At 43.9% G+C, this 14,044-nt stretch overlaps 6 protein-coding genes and 1 non-coding gene across 10 annotated transcripts; 2 read left to right on the forward strand and 5 right to left on the reverse strand.

Moving 5' to 3' along the window:
- The first annotated feature begins 1,641 nt into the window (after positions 1 to 1,641).
- On the forward strand, positions 1,642 to 2,036 carry CG42833 (uncharacterized protein). The gene has a single exon (NM_001202209.2). It carries the CDS (start codon positions 1,667 to 1,669, stop codon positions 1,928 to 1,930), a length of 264 nt encoding a protein of 87 aa, NP_001189138.1. The 5' UTR covers positions 1,642 to 1,666; the 3' UTR covers positions 1,931 to 2,036.
- On the reverse strand, positions 1,992 to 3,187 carry obst-F (obstructor-F). Its single transcript, NM_140929.1, has 2 exons — positions 3,024 to 3,187; positions 1,992 to 2,896 (listed from the first exon to the last, which is right to left on the reverse strand). The coding sequence occupies exons 1-2, from the start codon at positions 3,144 to 3,146 to the stop codon at positions 2,039 to 2,041; spliced, it is 981 nt and encodes a 326-aa protein (NP_649186.1). The 5' UTR covers positions 3,147 to 3,187; the 3' UTR covers positions 1,992 to 2,038.
- A 431-nt stretch (positions 3,188 to 3,618) lies between these two features.
- On the reverse strand, positions 3,619 to 5,236 carry CG7298 (uncharacterized protein). The gene is made up of 3 exons (NM_140930.5): positions 5,145 to 5,236; positions 4,463 to 5,052; positions 3,619 to 4,259 (listed from the first exon to the last, which is right to left on the reverse strand). The coding sequence occupies exons 1-3, from the start codon at positions 5,149 to 5,151 to the stop codon at positions 3,747 to 3,749; spliced, it is 1,110 nt and encodes a 369-aa protein (NP_649187.3). The 5' UTR covers positions 5,152 to 5,236; the 3' UTR covers positions 3,619 to 3,746.
- Positions 5,237 to 5,857: 621 nt separating this feature from the next.
- CG7290 (uncharacterized protein) lies at positions 5,858 to 7,595 on the reverse strand. Of its 2 annotated transcripts, none has more exons than NM_001275164.1 (2): positions 7,547 to 7,595; positions 5,858 to 7,475 (listed from the first exon to the last, which is right to left on the reverse strand). In NM_001275164.1, exons 1-2 carry the CDS (start codon positions 7,548 to 7,550, stop codon positions 6,220 to 6,222), a joined length of 1,260 nt encoding a protein of 419 aa, NP_001262093.1. In that variant the 5' UTR covers positions 7,551 to 7,595; the 3' UTR covers positions 5,858 to 6,219. The 2 variants fall into 2 exon arrangements, with proteins under 2 accessions (NP_001262093.1, NP_649188.1); NM_140931.3 differs by having other exon boundaries at positions 6,167 to 7,475.
- A 1,487-nt stretch (positions 7,596 to 9,082) lies between these two features.
- CG6996 (uncharacterized protein) lies at positions 9,083 to 11,149 on the forward strand. 2 transcript variants are annotated; one of them, NM_001275165.1, is made up of 2 exons: positions 9,083 to 9,177; positions 9,417 to 11,149. In NM_001275165.1, the coding sequence occupies exons 1-2, from the start codon at positions 9,174 to 9,176 to the stop codon at positions 10,505 to 10,507; spliced, it is 1,095 nt and encodes a 364-aa protein (NP_001262094.1). In that variant the 5' UTR covers positions 9,083 to 9,173; the 3' UTR covers positions 10,508 to 11,149. The 2 variants fall into 2 exon arrangements, with proteins under 2 accessions (NP_001262094.1, NP_649189.2); NM_140932.3 differs by having other exon boundaries at positions 9,417 to 10,698.
- asRNA:CR32224 (antisense RNA:CR32224) lies at positions 9,415 to 10,350 on the reverse strand. Its single transcript, NR_133282.1, has one exon.
- Positions 11,150 to 11,840: 691 nt separating the features above from the next.
- On the reverse strand, positions 11,841 to 13,671 carry CG7017 (uncharacterized protein). 2 transcript variants are annotated; one of them, NM_001275166.2, is made up of 2 exons: positions 13,573 to 13,671; positions 11,841 to 13,301 (listed from the first exon to the last, which is right to left on the reverse strand). In NM_001275166.2, the coding sequence occupies exons 1-2, from the start codon at positions 13,580 to 13,582 to the stop codon at positions 12,232 to 12,234; spliced, it is 1,080 nt and encodes a 359-aa protein (NP_001262095.1). In that variant the 5' UTR covers positions 13,583 to 13,671; the 3' UTR covers positions 11,841 to 12,231. The 2 variants fall into 2 exon arrangements, with proteins under 2 accessions (NP_001262095.1, NP_649190.1); NM_140933.3 differs by having other exon boundaries at positions 11,987 to 13,301.
- Positions 13,672 to 14,044: the final 373 nt, after the last annotated feature.

Below are 14,044 nucleotides of genomic sequence, written 5' to 3' on the forward strand. Positions count from 1 at the left end.
ACCATCAGCTGATACTCGTGCTGCAGGCAGAGTATCAAAAATAAGCTATTAACAGCTATTAAAGGGTATCAGTAGTGTGCTACCTTAATAATAATTAACAGATGTCTTTACGAACTTAGAAATAAATTAAGCAATCGTTTAAGACTCAAGACTAAATTAAGAGCCGGAAGAGAGTGACACATCAGAAACGAAGTTGGACTGAAATGGAAATTTAAATTTGCGCCGTTAGCTTGAAAGCAAGAAGTGTTGTTGTGGATTACAATCAATGCAATTGCATTGTAATCTTCCGAAATGCTTTAAAACCAAAGATTGAATGTCGTAAAATTTCTAGGCTAATAGTACTACCTTTAGCAAGTTCAAGGTTCTAAATGTTTATCTTCCGGCTCAAAGATAATTGAGGTCATCCCTCATAAATTCGCATACATATGTACATATGTATGTATATATGTATCTTCAGTTATGTGCAAAGTTCAAGGCTAAATAGGCAAGCGGAGGCCTTGTAACTAATTAACATTTATACCATAAATCAATCATTTCACCAAACAACAATTTCTTTATTAACCAGGGCATCGATCTCATCGATTGAGCTGATTAGCGCAGTTTGTTTGCATTTTAAATGTTAAATTAAGCACAAACACACACATGTATATCCCTAAAAAACTTTCCTGAATTTACTTTGCCCAGAACCCCAAAAAGATTTTTTCACTTTGCCATTTTGCGATTTATAATGAGTCACGCGACTCCAACCAACGAGTTTGTCTGAATTAATTACTGGACGGCACGTCGATTAGCTTCAAGCCAAAAAGCAGCCCTAATTGAGCCCGACCGCCTTAGAAGCTAAATTTAAATTAGACAAACATATCGCACAAACGTTTATGAGCACCGAACACATACATATGTACATATGAATGTACATACAGTGTACATATGTGTATTTGCAACATAATCAAGCTGAACAACATGGTTTTGGATAATTTATGAATGAACGAACGGATCAACGGGCGACGAGATCAGGGACAATCTTTCAAAGTTCGTATGCCGATTGGATGACATCATCTATGAGTTTTTAAATAAAGTTCAGCCCGAAAAACGATACGGCAATCTATTGCCTTGACCTACCTTATATTTTGAATTATTATATGATCTTATTTCAAAAGGGTTAGAAGGTTGAATCATAATTTTTAAATAGATTAATAGAAGTTATTGATGTTATAAGTTTCATAGCTTTGGATAAGTCCACGTTTGGCAAATACCAACAGTTATATAAAAGCTCCGAAAGTTGAATTTTTAATGAGAATTTATTATTTACCAATTTTTACTATGTGTTAACACTTTGTATCTTATAAATACAGTTTTTGTGCGGATTCGGATTGAAGTCTTATAAATTAGGCGGAGCAGCATAATTCGGTAATGGAAGTCTTAAAATATATTTCTTTACTGTTAAATTACACAAATCGAGCTTTTACCGAATCTTGCGAAATATATAGCTAACTTTTAGGCAAAAACCAAATAACGCTTGCTATCTTATCCACCGTCTTCTGTATCTGTTGTAAAGTCATTTTCAAAAGTCTTTAAACGTTTCTATTGATAAGATAATGAATTTCGACATGCGACTACGAGTAGAAGATAAAATCAAAGATCAGTTAGAGATCATCGCTGTATCAAAATGCGAGCATCCAGAGGAAATGGATTTTCATTTTACTTGATCTTTTCATTGCTGCTAATCTGCAAATTGGAAAGGATCTTAGGTGATGTAAGCCCGGCAGATGAGAAATCGATAGAGTCAAATATCGTCACAATTTGGGATCGAATTGCAAGCGGAGTTATAAACTATCCCTGGAAAACTAATATCATTGAGAAGGAGAGCCCAGAAACTACTAAGAGGAGATCGGTTCTATGGCAAAGACTAACGATGGCCACAGTTCTTTAATGGATACAAGTATTGCCTGATTGAAAATGTTAGTAATATGTCAACAAATTTTTATACAATTCAGTGTGCTTGCTGTATTGCAAAATAAAAGAGCCCCTTGTTTATTAATCACTTTTGGAAGCACTTGACATTCTTTTCCATCTCGCAAAATCCGGACTTCTGATCCCAGAAGAGTCCTTTGGGGCAGGATGTGAGCACTGGCATTCCTCCGATGCAGATATAGTACTTGCTGCAATCCTCCGGATGGGACATGTAGCTCTGCTTGGTGGATGGGCAGGTCAAGGCGTTGGCTTCGGCTCGAGGTGGAGATGGTGGTGTCACAGGAGGCAACTCGGTGATCTCTGGACTCGTAAGGAATTGCTGCAGGGTGGTGTACTCACTCGATCCGACGATATAGCAAACGGTTACTGCACCTTCACTGTTGGCTGTGGGAACTTTCATTGTGGTTTCCACATCCGTATGCGGCTCGGAAATCTGCGATTCCCCATAGCAAATTGCCTGATCACTCAACTGGCACTCGGATTTCTCGAAATTCCAAGCAGTGCCACGCCCACACTGATGACGATGTAGATGGCCGTAGGCGCAGATGAAGTACAGTCCACAATTTCTGGGGTGCGGCAGGAAGTAGGCTCCATAGTGACGGCACTCGATATGCTCCGGATCGTACTTCTCCATGGGATTAACCGGCTGACCACTGGTCACATCGACGGCCACAAAGACGGGCTTCGGCTTGTGTGGCCACCAGTTGAGCTCGGAGTTATCCGCCAGGCCATTTGCGGATTCCACAGTGCCAGTGGCTACGGGACGACAGTTGGTATTCTCCGGCAGATCGCATATCGCACGGTTCTCGTCGAACTGAAGGCCCTGGTCGCAGTAGAGTAGAGTGGGCACACGCGAGCAGGAGAAATATCCATTACAATCCAACGGATGTGGCACCAAATCGCCCTCTTGACGTCCCAAGCAGATCTGAAAGTAGGAATTTTGTCTAAGAGCCTTCTACTGCGAATTAGAACGAATGGATTTCGTTCAAAGTACAATTCTTTTTGAGATGGCAAAAAAAAAAAAATGATTAAGTTTATATTTCAATACTCACATGGCTGAGGTGACCCACAGTATGTCGAACTTTGGGCAGTTCCCAACTTTGGTCCACAGCGTGACCGGCTCCCAACTGGAAGCAGATGCTCAATGCCAGGACATATGCCCAGGAGCATTGCATTGTAGTTAATAGTGCCCTTTACTTCTGATAACGGTTCTTTGCGACTCCAAACTACCTATGTTAATGGTTCGGCCGATTCACGACCGACCCTTTTATAAGGTCGTTCAAATGGGCCACACCCATTTGTAAGAGCTAATCGAAAACTTGTGTTTGCATTCTGCGCAGATCGCAATGTTTGAGTTTTTAGATATCATTCAGTGAAGTGATGCGCGCGATATGCTCACTTCTAAAAATACCAGTCATCTAAATATATCCTAATCAACCAGTTTCGAACGATGTACATGAAGTAATACACTTTCTACAGCCAGATCAGCTGTTATTTCAATAATTTTAGATGATTTCCTAGGAAGCATTGGTTTGAGCCCAGAAAAACCTCGAACTTATCATGAAGAATAGAATATTCAGATGCTGCAAAAGGTATCTCCTTTTGAATTTCTCACATCTTGTTGGGTAAGGAAAATCACCACGATTTGCTTGCGAACATAGCTTTTATTGCATTTATTAGATACTGAATACTAAGTGGTAAATACATAGGGTCGCGTTGTCAGTTACTCCTGTTCCGTTGAGTTCCAACCTGAAAGCCCTTCACGATAATTGGGCTTATTCGGCATCGGTCGTACTATTATCGGTTTCTTCTGATCCTTCGGCGGTGGCTCCTTTGCAGGCTCCGTTCAATGGCACATATGTGGACAGGTCGTCGTCGGACTTGCATCCCTGACGTGACTCATCGAAGAATGTATCGGCCGGGCAGGTGTTCAAAGTGGCCTCGCCCTGGCTGTTGCAATAGTAGTAGGTGGAGCAGTTATTCGAATCGACGGCGTTTACAAACGTCGACGTAGCATACTGGCATCGATTGCATCCCGCCACCGGAGTGGCGACCTGGCGGGACACACAGTACCCTAAACTGTCGTCGTAGTAGTCGCCAGTGGGGCAGTAGGTGGCCACATTTTTGCCGTTCGTGCACACATAATAGGTGCCACACACCTTGGGATCGGCTGACTTGGCACCGTTCGTGGAGCAGGAAACTGCGGCATCGCTCAGCGGAATGTTGGTCACACGGCTGCAGACGGAGGCACTTTCGTAGGTACATTGATTGGCGAGCACGTTGTATGCCTGCGGAAAGAAGTAAATCACATTCACTAAAGGATGCAGGTAATTGTCCAGTATGATCGAGGTGCCTATGAAAGTTCGTTAACTTTCCATATGATTGGATTTCATATCAAGGATGTAAGAAATTGTAAAGATTTGGTTAACGGACTTGTCATGTCTTTTGGGATCTAGGCAGGGATTTAGTAGGTTTGCAATTGGTAACTCACAGTTTGATTGTTTGCAGAGCATTTACCCGACTGCAAAACGAGTCCGGTGGAGGTGGACTCGCAGTAGTGCCAGGTGGAGCAGCTCTCAGTATCGCCGAAATATTGGCCAGGTGGCACGACATCGCATAGTGATTCTAGCACGGTTTCATTAGTACCTTGAGTGTTGGAGCAGGTTCCATAAACGCAGGCGAGTGTGGTGGTATCGAATTTCTGGTTCACCGGGCAGTTTCCGGAGCCCGCCGACTTGCCCTCAAGGCAGTAGAACCATCCACCACAAACGGCAGTGTTTGGCACCCAGGTGTTATTCTTGCCAGCACAGGGATTCTCAACGCCCCAATAGCAGTCCACCTCGCTGCTTGGATAGCAGGAGGATCTCTTGTAGTCGTACGAGTAGCCTGATTGGCACGAGGACTGCACGGGTCCGGTGGACTGGCAGACGTAGTACGTCTGGCAGGATTCGATGCTGCCCAGCTGCGTTCCGACCTTAACCGCCGTGCAGACGGCCGTAACGTTGTAGTTTCCTTCCAGAATCGCATCGCCCAAGGCTTGGCCGCCCATTAGGCACAGGATCGTGGCCAGTAGAAGTTTGCCTGCAAGCCAGAAATCACGCAAATCAATTAGCGAAACTCCTGGTGTTTATTCGACCATAGACCACAGATCATATCCCATGCGAAACACTTGCCTGTCATCGTTAGTTGGTAATACTTTTTGCCGCTGTTGGGGATCGAATACCACTTGTATCGGCCAATGAAAGGTTGTCGAAGACTGATGGTGGAGTTTTCCCATTGCCTGGTTTTTATAGGTCTACGATTCGAACTTGGCCATCGAGATCGTAAATTGAATGTAGATAAGCCCAGCTATTCTCAGGAATTATAGACAGTGAAACATTGTTCCATTTTTTATTTATTCCACCAGATAGACGCTGAACATCTTTTCGGGGTGTTATTTAACCGATTTTAATTAAAGTATAGTTGTATTAACCACTAAGTAGCTCTTTATCTGTCATTATTTCTATCTGTTCCGCAACTTAATAATAAAAAAAAAAAAAAAAAACAAACAACTGACGCAGCCACATCCTTATCAATGGTGTAGGTCTACCTTGGAAAGTAAAACATCGTGTAGTTAAGCCTAGTGTTGTACAATAACTGAAAAGTGGGGTTTTCATTCGATAGTGTTGTAAGATTAATCAAATCAAGGTCTTTTAATCGGGATAATGTTGTGCAATAGAAAACGACCCTTTCTTAAAAATAATATAATATTTTACCCTAATTAATGCTATTCATTTAAATAAGAACTTTTTCTAGCAAATGGTTTAAATTTGTTATATGTATAATGTATGTATATTATGTAACTTTAACAGCTACACCTTAAATTGAATGGACTCTTATCGCTTTTGTATGGCGTTGACGCTGCCCAGTAAAACTTGTTTGGCGATGAAAAACTTTTCGCTCAGGCAATCTTTAATTTCGGCTTTATTGCCCTGCCATATGGGGTCAATAAAGTGTTGATGGTATTTCCTTGGATCTTCTGTACGTCGATGGAAATTTTCCTTTATTCTTGTCGCATTTGGTGACAGTTTTTTGGGCATTTTAGCTCTTTTATTTGCCGATTTCCTATCCGAATTAAGAATATATATCCTTTTTAGAACACTTTACTTCATATACCCTATTACTGTGCGAATAACTTGGGTGGATACTTTTAATTGAGTTGCCAAACTTGATTTGTATTTATTATTTTTGGCATAAATGCTATTTAAATTATTTTTTGTCTGAACTTGTTCCAGTAGAGGTTGTGGATGAAGTTCCAGAGGAAGTCGAGCCGGAGGAAGTCGAGCCCGAGGAAGTCGAGCCAGAGGAAGTCGAGCCCGAGGAAGTCGAGCCAGAGGAAGTCGAGCCGGAGGAAGTTGACCCAGAGGAAGTCGATCCGGAGGAAGTCGAGCCCGAGGAAGTCGAACCAGAGGAAGACGTCGAAGTTCCATCGCTTTGCGTGGGATTGCAGCAGAGGAACTTGGGCTCCAACCCGTTTACGCAGGATCCGAGGTTCTCGTTGAAGTAGTAGTTGGTGGGGCAGCTCTCCACGGCCTTCTGAACGCCGTTCACGCAGTATAGGTAATCAGAGCAATTGGTTGCCGAGTAGGCGTTTACAAAGGTCGCAGTGGTGCCCACACATCTGTCGCAGTCGTTCCTCGCTTCCATCCTGGTCACACACGCCTTCGAGATGGTATCATAGTAGTATCCCGAGGGGCAGGTCATCAGCTGATAGTTGCCGGCGGAGCACAGGTAGTACTGGTTGCACGCGGTGGCTGCGATCGTTGCTCCCGACGAGGAGCATGTGGTCGGAGCAGACACTCCGGTCAGGGATGGATCATTGGTGACCTGGGCGCAGGATGAGGCCATCTTGTAGCCGCAGTTGCTGGCCTGCACATTGAATACTAGACCATCTTCGCAGGATCCCGAGTGCAGAACGTTGTCCTGGCAGAAGTTCCAGCCACTGCAGTCGGAAGGGCTTCCAAAGTAAAAGCCATTCTTGACAAGATTGCATAGGTTGAGGGCGACCGACACAGTGGAGCCATCACCGGCGGACTCGCTGCATGGATAGTTGTTCTTGTACACACAGGCCATTGTGGTGGGATTGAAGTTCTCGCCGGCAGGACAATTGCCCCTCACAGCGCCGGAGGCTCCGCAGTAGTAGTAGCCGCCGCAGGACGAACTGGATGCCGCGAAGGATCCCACCGCCTTGCCCAGACAGGGATCGGAGTTGCTGGTGCAGGTGCTCGGCACAGTGCCCGTGCACTGCTGGGCATTCTTGTCGAAGTAGTAGCCCTGGGGACAGGACATGGCCGTGAACGAGGATCCCTGGCACTGGTAGTAGGTCGAGCAGTCCGACTGGCTGGCCACGTAGTTCCCATTGCTGACCAGCAGGCACAAGGCGGTGACATTCACATCGGCTATTGCTGGAGCGGCACAGGCGATCACCAGCGCCACGGCAGCGAGGATGGTTGCTTTTTGTCCACCTGGAAGCGTTGAATATATTCATATGATGTTCCAATTTTTCCTGTTTCGAACTTTTATATGCGATACCCACCCATTATTTGCTTCTTCTTTTGGTGGCTCCTAGTTGAATACTGTTTCTGGTTGATGGACTTCCTGGGCTTTTATTTGCAGTCCAGCCAGGAGTTATCTTCGATCCGCTGGGCTGTCCAAGTTGATCGACGACCCTTCAGCTCAGGAACCCATTTTGTGATGTATCGCAAGCGAAGCCAACGAACCATTTTTGCATGATCGATGGCCATTTTGACAAGTCAACAAAGTTTTTGTGGGGATAAGAACTTTCCCAGAACTCAGACGGATAGAAATTTGGGTTCTTTTTATTAACTCAAATGTATTTTTTAGACTGCGTTTCTATAATTGGAATATTAAAAAGTTAATGTGTAAATAAAAGAGCAATAAAGAATTACATCGTGCTCTAAACTTATAACAGAGTTCGCATTTTAAAGCTAACGACTTTATAATTGTTATAATTGTTTAACCAAATGTATATACTTGATTAAATTTGAATGAGTTTTTTACCGAATTATATAATTCAAGTAGTACCATATCAAGAAGTTCTCCAAATATGGTCCTTTCTATTTTTTTTTTCAAACAAATCAATTAAACGAAATGAGATTAGAGTAATCTAAATTAGCTTAAAATTACCTACATATTATATGGCAAAACCCACACACTTTGTTTTTAATAATATTGACTAATTGTGGCGATTCCTAGACATATTTGTTACTATCGGAACAGAAAAGTTGGACTTATGTGGTAAAGCCCAATTGACTTTAAAAAAACAAGTAAGCTAGTGTAGTTCCTCGACTTTAAGATACTCAGTACTCATTTGAAGGGAGTTCAAGGACACTAGATTTTTTATATGTGGTTTACTTGTTGTAGCATACCTATACACCAAGTAATTTTCACATCAATCTTCTATATTCTTATACAATAGTATCTTTCCTTTCAACGAACACTCTGTACACTCATTTACTCTACGACTATCAGGTACAATTAAAACCGACGATCGGCAGATTATTTCATAAAGTTAGTTTAATCGTAAATAATTTCACAATAATGTATAATTTTAAACAGTAATCTCAATAAGTATGTATGTCAGTAAGAATCGGTCATCGTGGACTATTAATAGCATAATGTCGTGTGCACCTGAGTCAGCAGATCGCAGGCGATAAACATAATAACATTTGATTTTGAAATAAAGTTAATTACTATATGTGTAATAAATTAAATTAGACCCAATCTAAAGATAGTAATTATAAACAAGCGGATACGAATTCGACAACGAATACTACCAAAAAACCAAAGGTATGACCGCACAAGTTGACAAAAATAAAAACAAATTGGGTTTTAAATGAACTGCGCACCGGCGTTGGCCAAGTTTATCACTTGTCAAATTTGGATTTAACCGAATCTGATAAAAGTGAAATATGAATACGTCATGCGTCCATTTTAGCCACTGAAGACAGTTCTAGACTAACTTAGAGCTTCCAAAATTTACAGACCTTTCGGAAAACCCAAAAGTAGCGAGGGCATAAGCATTGTCTTTCGATTTGTATTTATTGGCGAACTTGGATGGCATCCAGTTAGACGTTCTTTTCCTCGTTAGCCGTTAAGAGGTACTTGTATCTTTGGAATACTAAAAGTTTGCTGAACTCGAGATGGGTGAGTATCTCTGGCACTAGCAGATATCCATCGAAGTAACTATATTGTTGTTTCGAGAAGAATTACCATTTCATAGACAGATATAAATATAGAAAACCGTAGACTTAGGCTCAAGAAGTTCATAACGAAAACTCAAACATTTATTGAAAAAAAAATATGCAATTTAAATCGAAATTGAAAGCATACTTCACTTGCAACTTATTTCGAATATCGTACTTATACCCTTTTATGCAAAACAGACACAAAGCTCGCCTTCATTTCCGGACTCATCATGATCCCCACGATATCAGGCGCCCTGACCTTCAATGCAACTCTAATATGTAGCTTGGTGGTCAACGGAACCAAGATGAACGATCCTCGGGCGTGCAACGCGTGGATTCAGTGCATCGATGGGAGCCCTGTGAGTGGTAGCTGTGCGACTGGACTCTTCTACGACCGGGAGAGCCAGAAATGCCTGAGTTCCAGTAGTATCAAGTGTCTGTCCAGTGATCCGTGCGCTGCTCTGCCCACCGGATTCGCGGCTGATCCGTACTCCTGCAATGGTTATTACTATTGCAAGGATGGCAAGGGGACGCACGGAGTGTGCAACACTGGGATGAATTTCAATTCGGGAACGCAGGACTGCATCCGCGATTTTCCGTGCTCGAATAAAATGGACCCGGATAGCTATTGCAACATCTTGCCGGATGGGGTCTTCGTCAAGGACACGGACAACTGCAATGGCTATCAGTTGTGCTGGGATGGCCAGGTGATCAATGGAACCTGTCCGGGCACCTTCTACTTCAAGGCCTCCACGGCCCAGTGCGATTATCCGCAGAATGTGGAGTGTGACTTCGTCCCAGTGCCAGATATTAGCAAGAAGGGTGTATGTCCAGAGACGGGTGGATTTATATCGGATAACAAGACCTGCAATGGCTACTACTACTGCAAGGATTTGGGCAATGGAGAGTTCTCGCTGGAGCATGGCGTCTGCTCCGATGGAAGATTTTTCCTGGCCACCGATGGCGGAGCCTGTGTCCCGCGATCCAAGGTGAAATGCGGCTACGATCGATGCGTGGGCTTGGGCAATTCCACCATTCAGCTGGCCAACGAGTCGGATGATGGCTGCAGGGGCTACTCGATCTGCCAGGATGGCATCGTCATTGGCCAAGGAACTTGTCCGCAGGACGAGTACTTCGACGAAATAACCCAACGGTGCACCACCCAGGTCATATCATATACCGCCTGTCAGATATCGGAGGCAACCACCGGGTCCCAAGTTCCAAGTGGCACCACCACCACCACCAGCAGCACCATCACTAGCACCACCATTGCGGTCCCGGTGTCGTGAGCAGCTCCTCATAAGTATAAGTAGTGCTGTTATCAGGCCCAAGTCCCATACAAATTATAGATCAGCTCTTTGTTTAGATTTCGTGGAATTGATCACAATACAAACATCTGAATTTTCAAATGTATTTAGGTATAAAAAGATTATTTCGAAAAGCTTAGTTGTACGATTAAAAGTTGACTCATTTGTGAACCATCCGAGCCATAATATAATCTTATCCCGCCTGCCAGAAAACGTCGGCTGATGAATGGCACTATCAGCAATATTTTGGTCTCGTGAGCGACGTACGCAATCAGTTTTAATTAGACAGTTTGTTTTTTCGACGCCGATACAATAAATATAAGTGGTGTAATCAGGCGCAATAACGATTAAGTTACCAGATCACCTCTGGGCCAAGATTTCCTTGAATCGATTGCCGAGCAAGACACTCGGTAACGTGAAACCGTGATGTCATACTCAAGAACACCACTTGGAAATTTGGCGATGGGAAAGTACCAGGGAGGTAGCCATTGGATCCCATTCATGGCCCATACATGGGTGATATCACCGTTTTTAACAACTGCAATAGGAGATTTGAATGGAAAAGTACGAAGTTATCGTACTACAAAGTTGATTATTCAAACCACTTTATTCATTAGGCACCATATATGTACATGTACATATGTCTATGAGGTGTCATAACAAGATAACTTATATTATTGAGTTTTTCGGAATTTGTTATCGTTATTTGTTATGATCAATAAATACTAATACATTATAGCGAGGCTGCAAAGTTGCCCCGTTTGTCATTTGAATACTTGACCTTTCCTACATACAAATCAATCATCCGCCCTGTGGACTTGTATAACTTCCTTCTTAAAGTGGACATAATTGATTTCTATGGAGAACGAAAGCGCGTCGATGCATTTCATTTGCATTTCACACTCATACAATATTTGTGGACCTAATGGGTAACATCGACCCTAATAGTTGAATTTAATTAGTGATAGACAAAAACGACCCTTGGGCGTTGGATACTTCTTGCTCGCCTGATGGCCAACACGGAAATAAGCGATCGCGGCAGCTCCGAGTAGCGAATTCATTATCTGGACTATCTGGAATCGGTTTGAAATTCTCCGAACCCTCCACTGGGGTACAATTTTAATTAAAACTGATAATTTTTTGGGCACTGCAAGTGTCACGAAAACAGATTGCCAAATATGAATCGTTGTGTGGCGCAGTTTTGATATCAAAAGGGTTGCCAGAAGAATTTTATCACGCCAACTTCGTTTCGCTAATGAACATTTCCGCCAATGTAGTTCAAAAATCAGTCCAAAAAATCATAGTATTTCTCTAGCATTATTTATACCAATTCATATTTTATTGTTCAAGGTTAGGGTAACATCTTCTATAAAGAGGAAGCAGACGGTAAAATTCGAATGGAAAGGGAATAAAACTACAATAGAGCCAAATGCAATGGATAAACTATATATATATACATTTCAGGTTTCAATGGAGTAACACATTTATTGGACATTTTTCGAGAAGCTAATATTTGTAGACCCATTTCCATGGTAAAAAGTAAATGGATGAATGTCATAAAACTTAACACTTCCCACCACAAAGTACATGAATTCCTTTCAAGCAATGCATTTGACCTCCACCATGAATTGGATCGATTTATTGGATATTTAAATTGGATGCGATTTGGTAAGGATTGTGGTAAGGATGCGATCTTCTGGGACAGCCTACACGGAACATGCGATGTTGTGGTAGTTGGTCTGTGTGCATCCCTGGTTGCGCTCGTCGAAGTAGTAGCCCGTTGGGCACTGGCCCAGGCTGACGGTCACTCCGCCGGAGCAACGTCCATAGCTCTGGCAATCGCCGGCGACGTTTACGTAGGTGATGTTGGTGCCCACACACCTGTCCAGCTGGCAGCGTACGTTAAGTCTGTCGCGGCACGAGAGCTTCTCGAAGTCGAAGTACTGGCCAAGTGGACAGCTCAGGTGCTTGGGCTCCGTGTCGTGCTTGCCGGCGACGGGGCTGCCACAGATATAGTAGTGGGAGCAGGACTCGTCGTCGGCAAAGTAGCCAACGCGAGCGGATCCGGTGGCACTGTCCAGGCAGAAGGTGTTTTCCGGTTCCGGCAGGGCGGCACTCTCGTAGCAGGACACCTCAGCCACATCCACGCAGTAGCCGAGATTAGCATCGTAGGCACTGGCCACTGGACAGGCTCGGCTGTGCAAGACCTCGCTGACGCACTCGTAGTACTGGTCACAGTGGACGGGATCGGCCAGACGGGTGTTGTTCGGCAGGGATCGGCAGGCGGGACTGGTCTTCTTCGTCTGGCTGATGGGGCAACGGTACTGCTTTTCGTACACGCAAGACCTCGATACGGGATGGAAGATCAGCTCGTTGGGACAGTTGGCCTTGATCTGCTTGTGCGACTTGCACAAGATGTAGCCGCGACAATCGCTGCTGCTGGGATCCACGATGAAGGCGCCTTCCGTTTCGTTGGCGCACAGGTTCGTGGCCTTGTCCGCAATGCTGTCGGCATAGGGACACACCGCGGCGCTGGAGGATGCCAGGATGCAGCGGCCTAGCTCCTTGTTGTAGTTGAGTCCTGCGGCACAGCCGCCCTGCTCCAGCACGCTGTAGTTGCTGGCGCACCGCACCCAGTTGTCGCAGGTATTCGGTCGCAGGAAGCTTGTCTCCTGCGGCAGCAGGTCGCACATCTCGGCCACCGATAGGTATTCAAAGTCCTCGATCACGCCGCCCAGGGCGCTGGCCACAAACAGCAGCGACAGGACACCGCTAGCTGCAAGTAAAATCGAAAATCGTGGGAACATTGTGTCAGGAACAGGATGGCATATCCAGTGTGCTTTACCATTTATTAACCCCAAACATGTGAGTCAATTTTTAAATTTAAACTACGATAGCTGGTACGAAAATTACCCTTCTGCCAGAAAGCCCTATCAACTTAAAAACTTAATGTTTGAATTTAATTTATATGTACATTTTTAAAGAGCAATTCTTTCAAACGAAATCCATCACTGTCAATGTTCAGCTGGCGTCCCACTTTAGTTTACCTCTATTCATGTTTTATATCCTTTGGTTAACTTGTATCCTGGTTTCTCGAACGCCCCGCTGCGATCTTGGCGGCACTCACAACTCAAATGATACTGCACCTTCGGAGGCTGGAGCTCTTAAATATGCAAAGGCCATTCTGCTCGGTTTTGTTCGGCGAAAAACAATTTCCAAAATGCACACGCTATCTCAATCAGAACTCCAAGATAGCGCTGATTTTTCGTTCTTCGATTTTTGATTTACTGATGTACGATAGCGGGGCCGCATGTAAATTACACGGCAATAACATCGGAATTGCCTATTTCGCAGAAGAACAGACTCCTGTGGTGGCGGTGGTATCGCATCGGATTGATAAGGGAATTGCATATGTCACGCCAAGATCTCCAAGATCTCAGCGCCATTGACGGTTCTCGAACATCTGAGAAACGCTGGAATAGTCATCTACAGACCGAACTCCCAATCTCATCGAATATC

This window comes from Drosophila melanogaster, chromosome 3L (assembly GCF_000001215.4).
Source record: "Drosophila melanogaster chromosome 3L".
In the NCBI taxonomy this organism is placed as follows: domain Eukaryota; kingdom Metazoa; phylum Arthropoda; class Insecta; order Diptera; family Drosophilidae; genus Drosophila; species Drosophila melanogaster.

Excerpts from the sequence above, each read along its gene's own strand:
- CG42833 (NM_001202209.2), top strand. The coding sequence starts at position 1,667 with ATGCGAGCATCCAGAGGAAATGGATTTTCATTTTACTTGATCTTTTCA.
- obst-F (NM_140929.1), bottom strand. The coding sequence starts at position 3,146 with ATGCAATGCTCCTGGGCATATGTCCTGGCATTGAGCATCTGCTTCCAG. Across the intron at positions 2,897-3,023 it reads CTGTGGGTCACCTCAGCCAT|ATCTGCTTGGGACGTCAAGA; the intron begins GTGAGTATTGAA and ends TCCTACTTTCAG.
- CG7298 (NM_140930.5), bottom strand. Across the intron at positions 4,260-4,462 it reads GCTCTGCAAACAATCAAACT|GCATACAACGTGCTCGCCAA; the intron begins GTGAGTTACCAA and ends TTCTTTCCGCAG.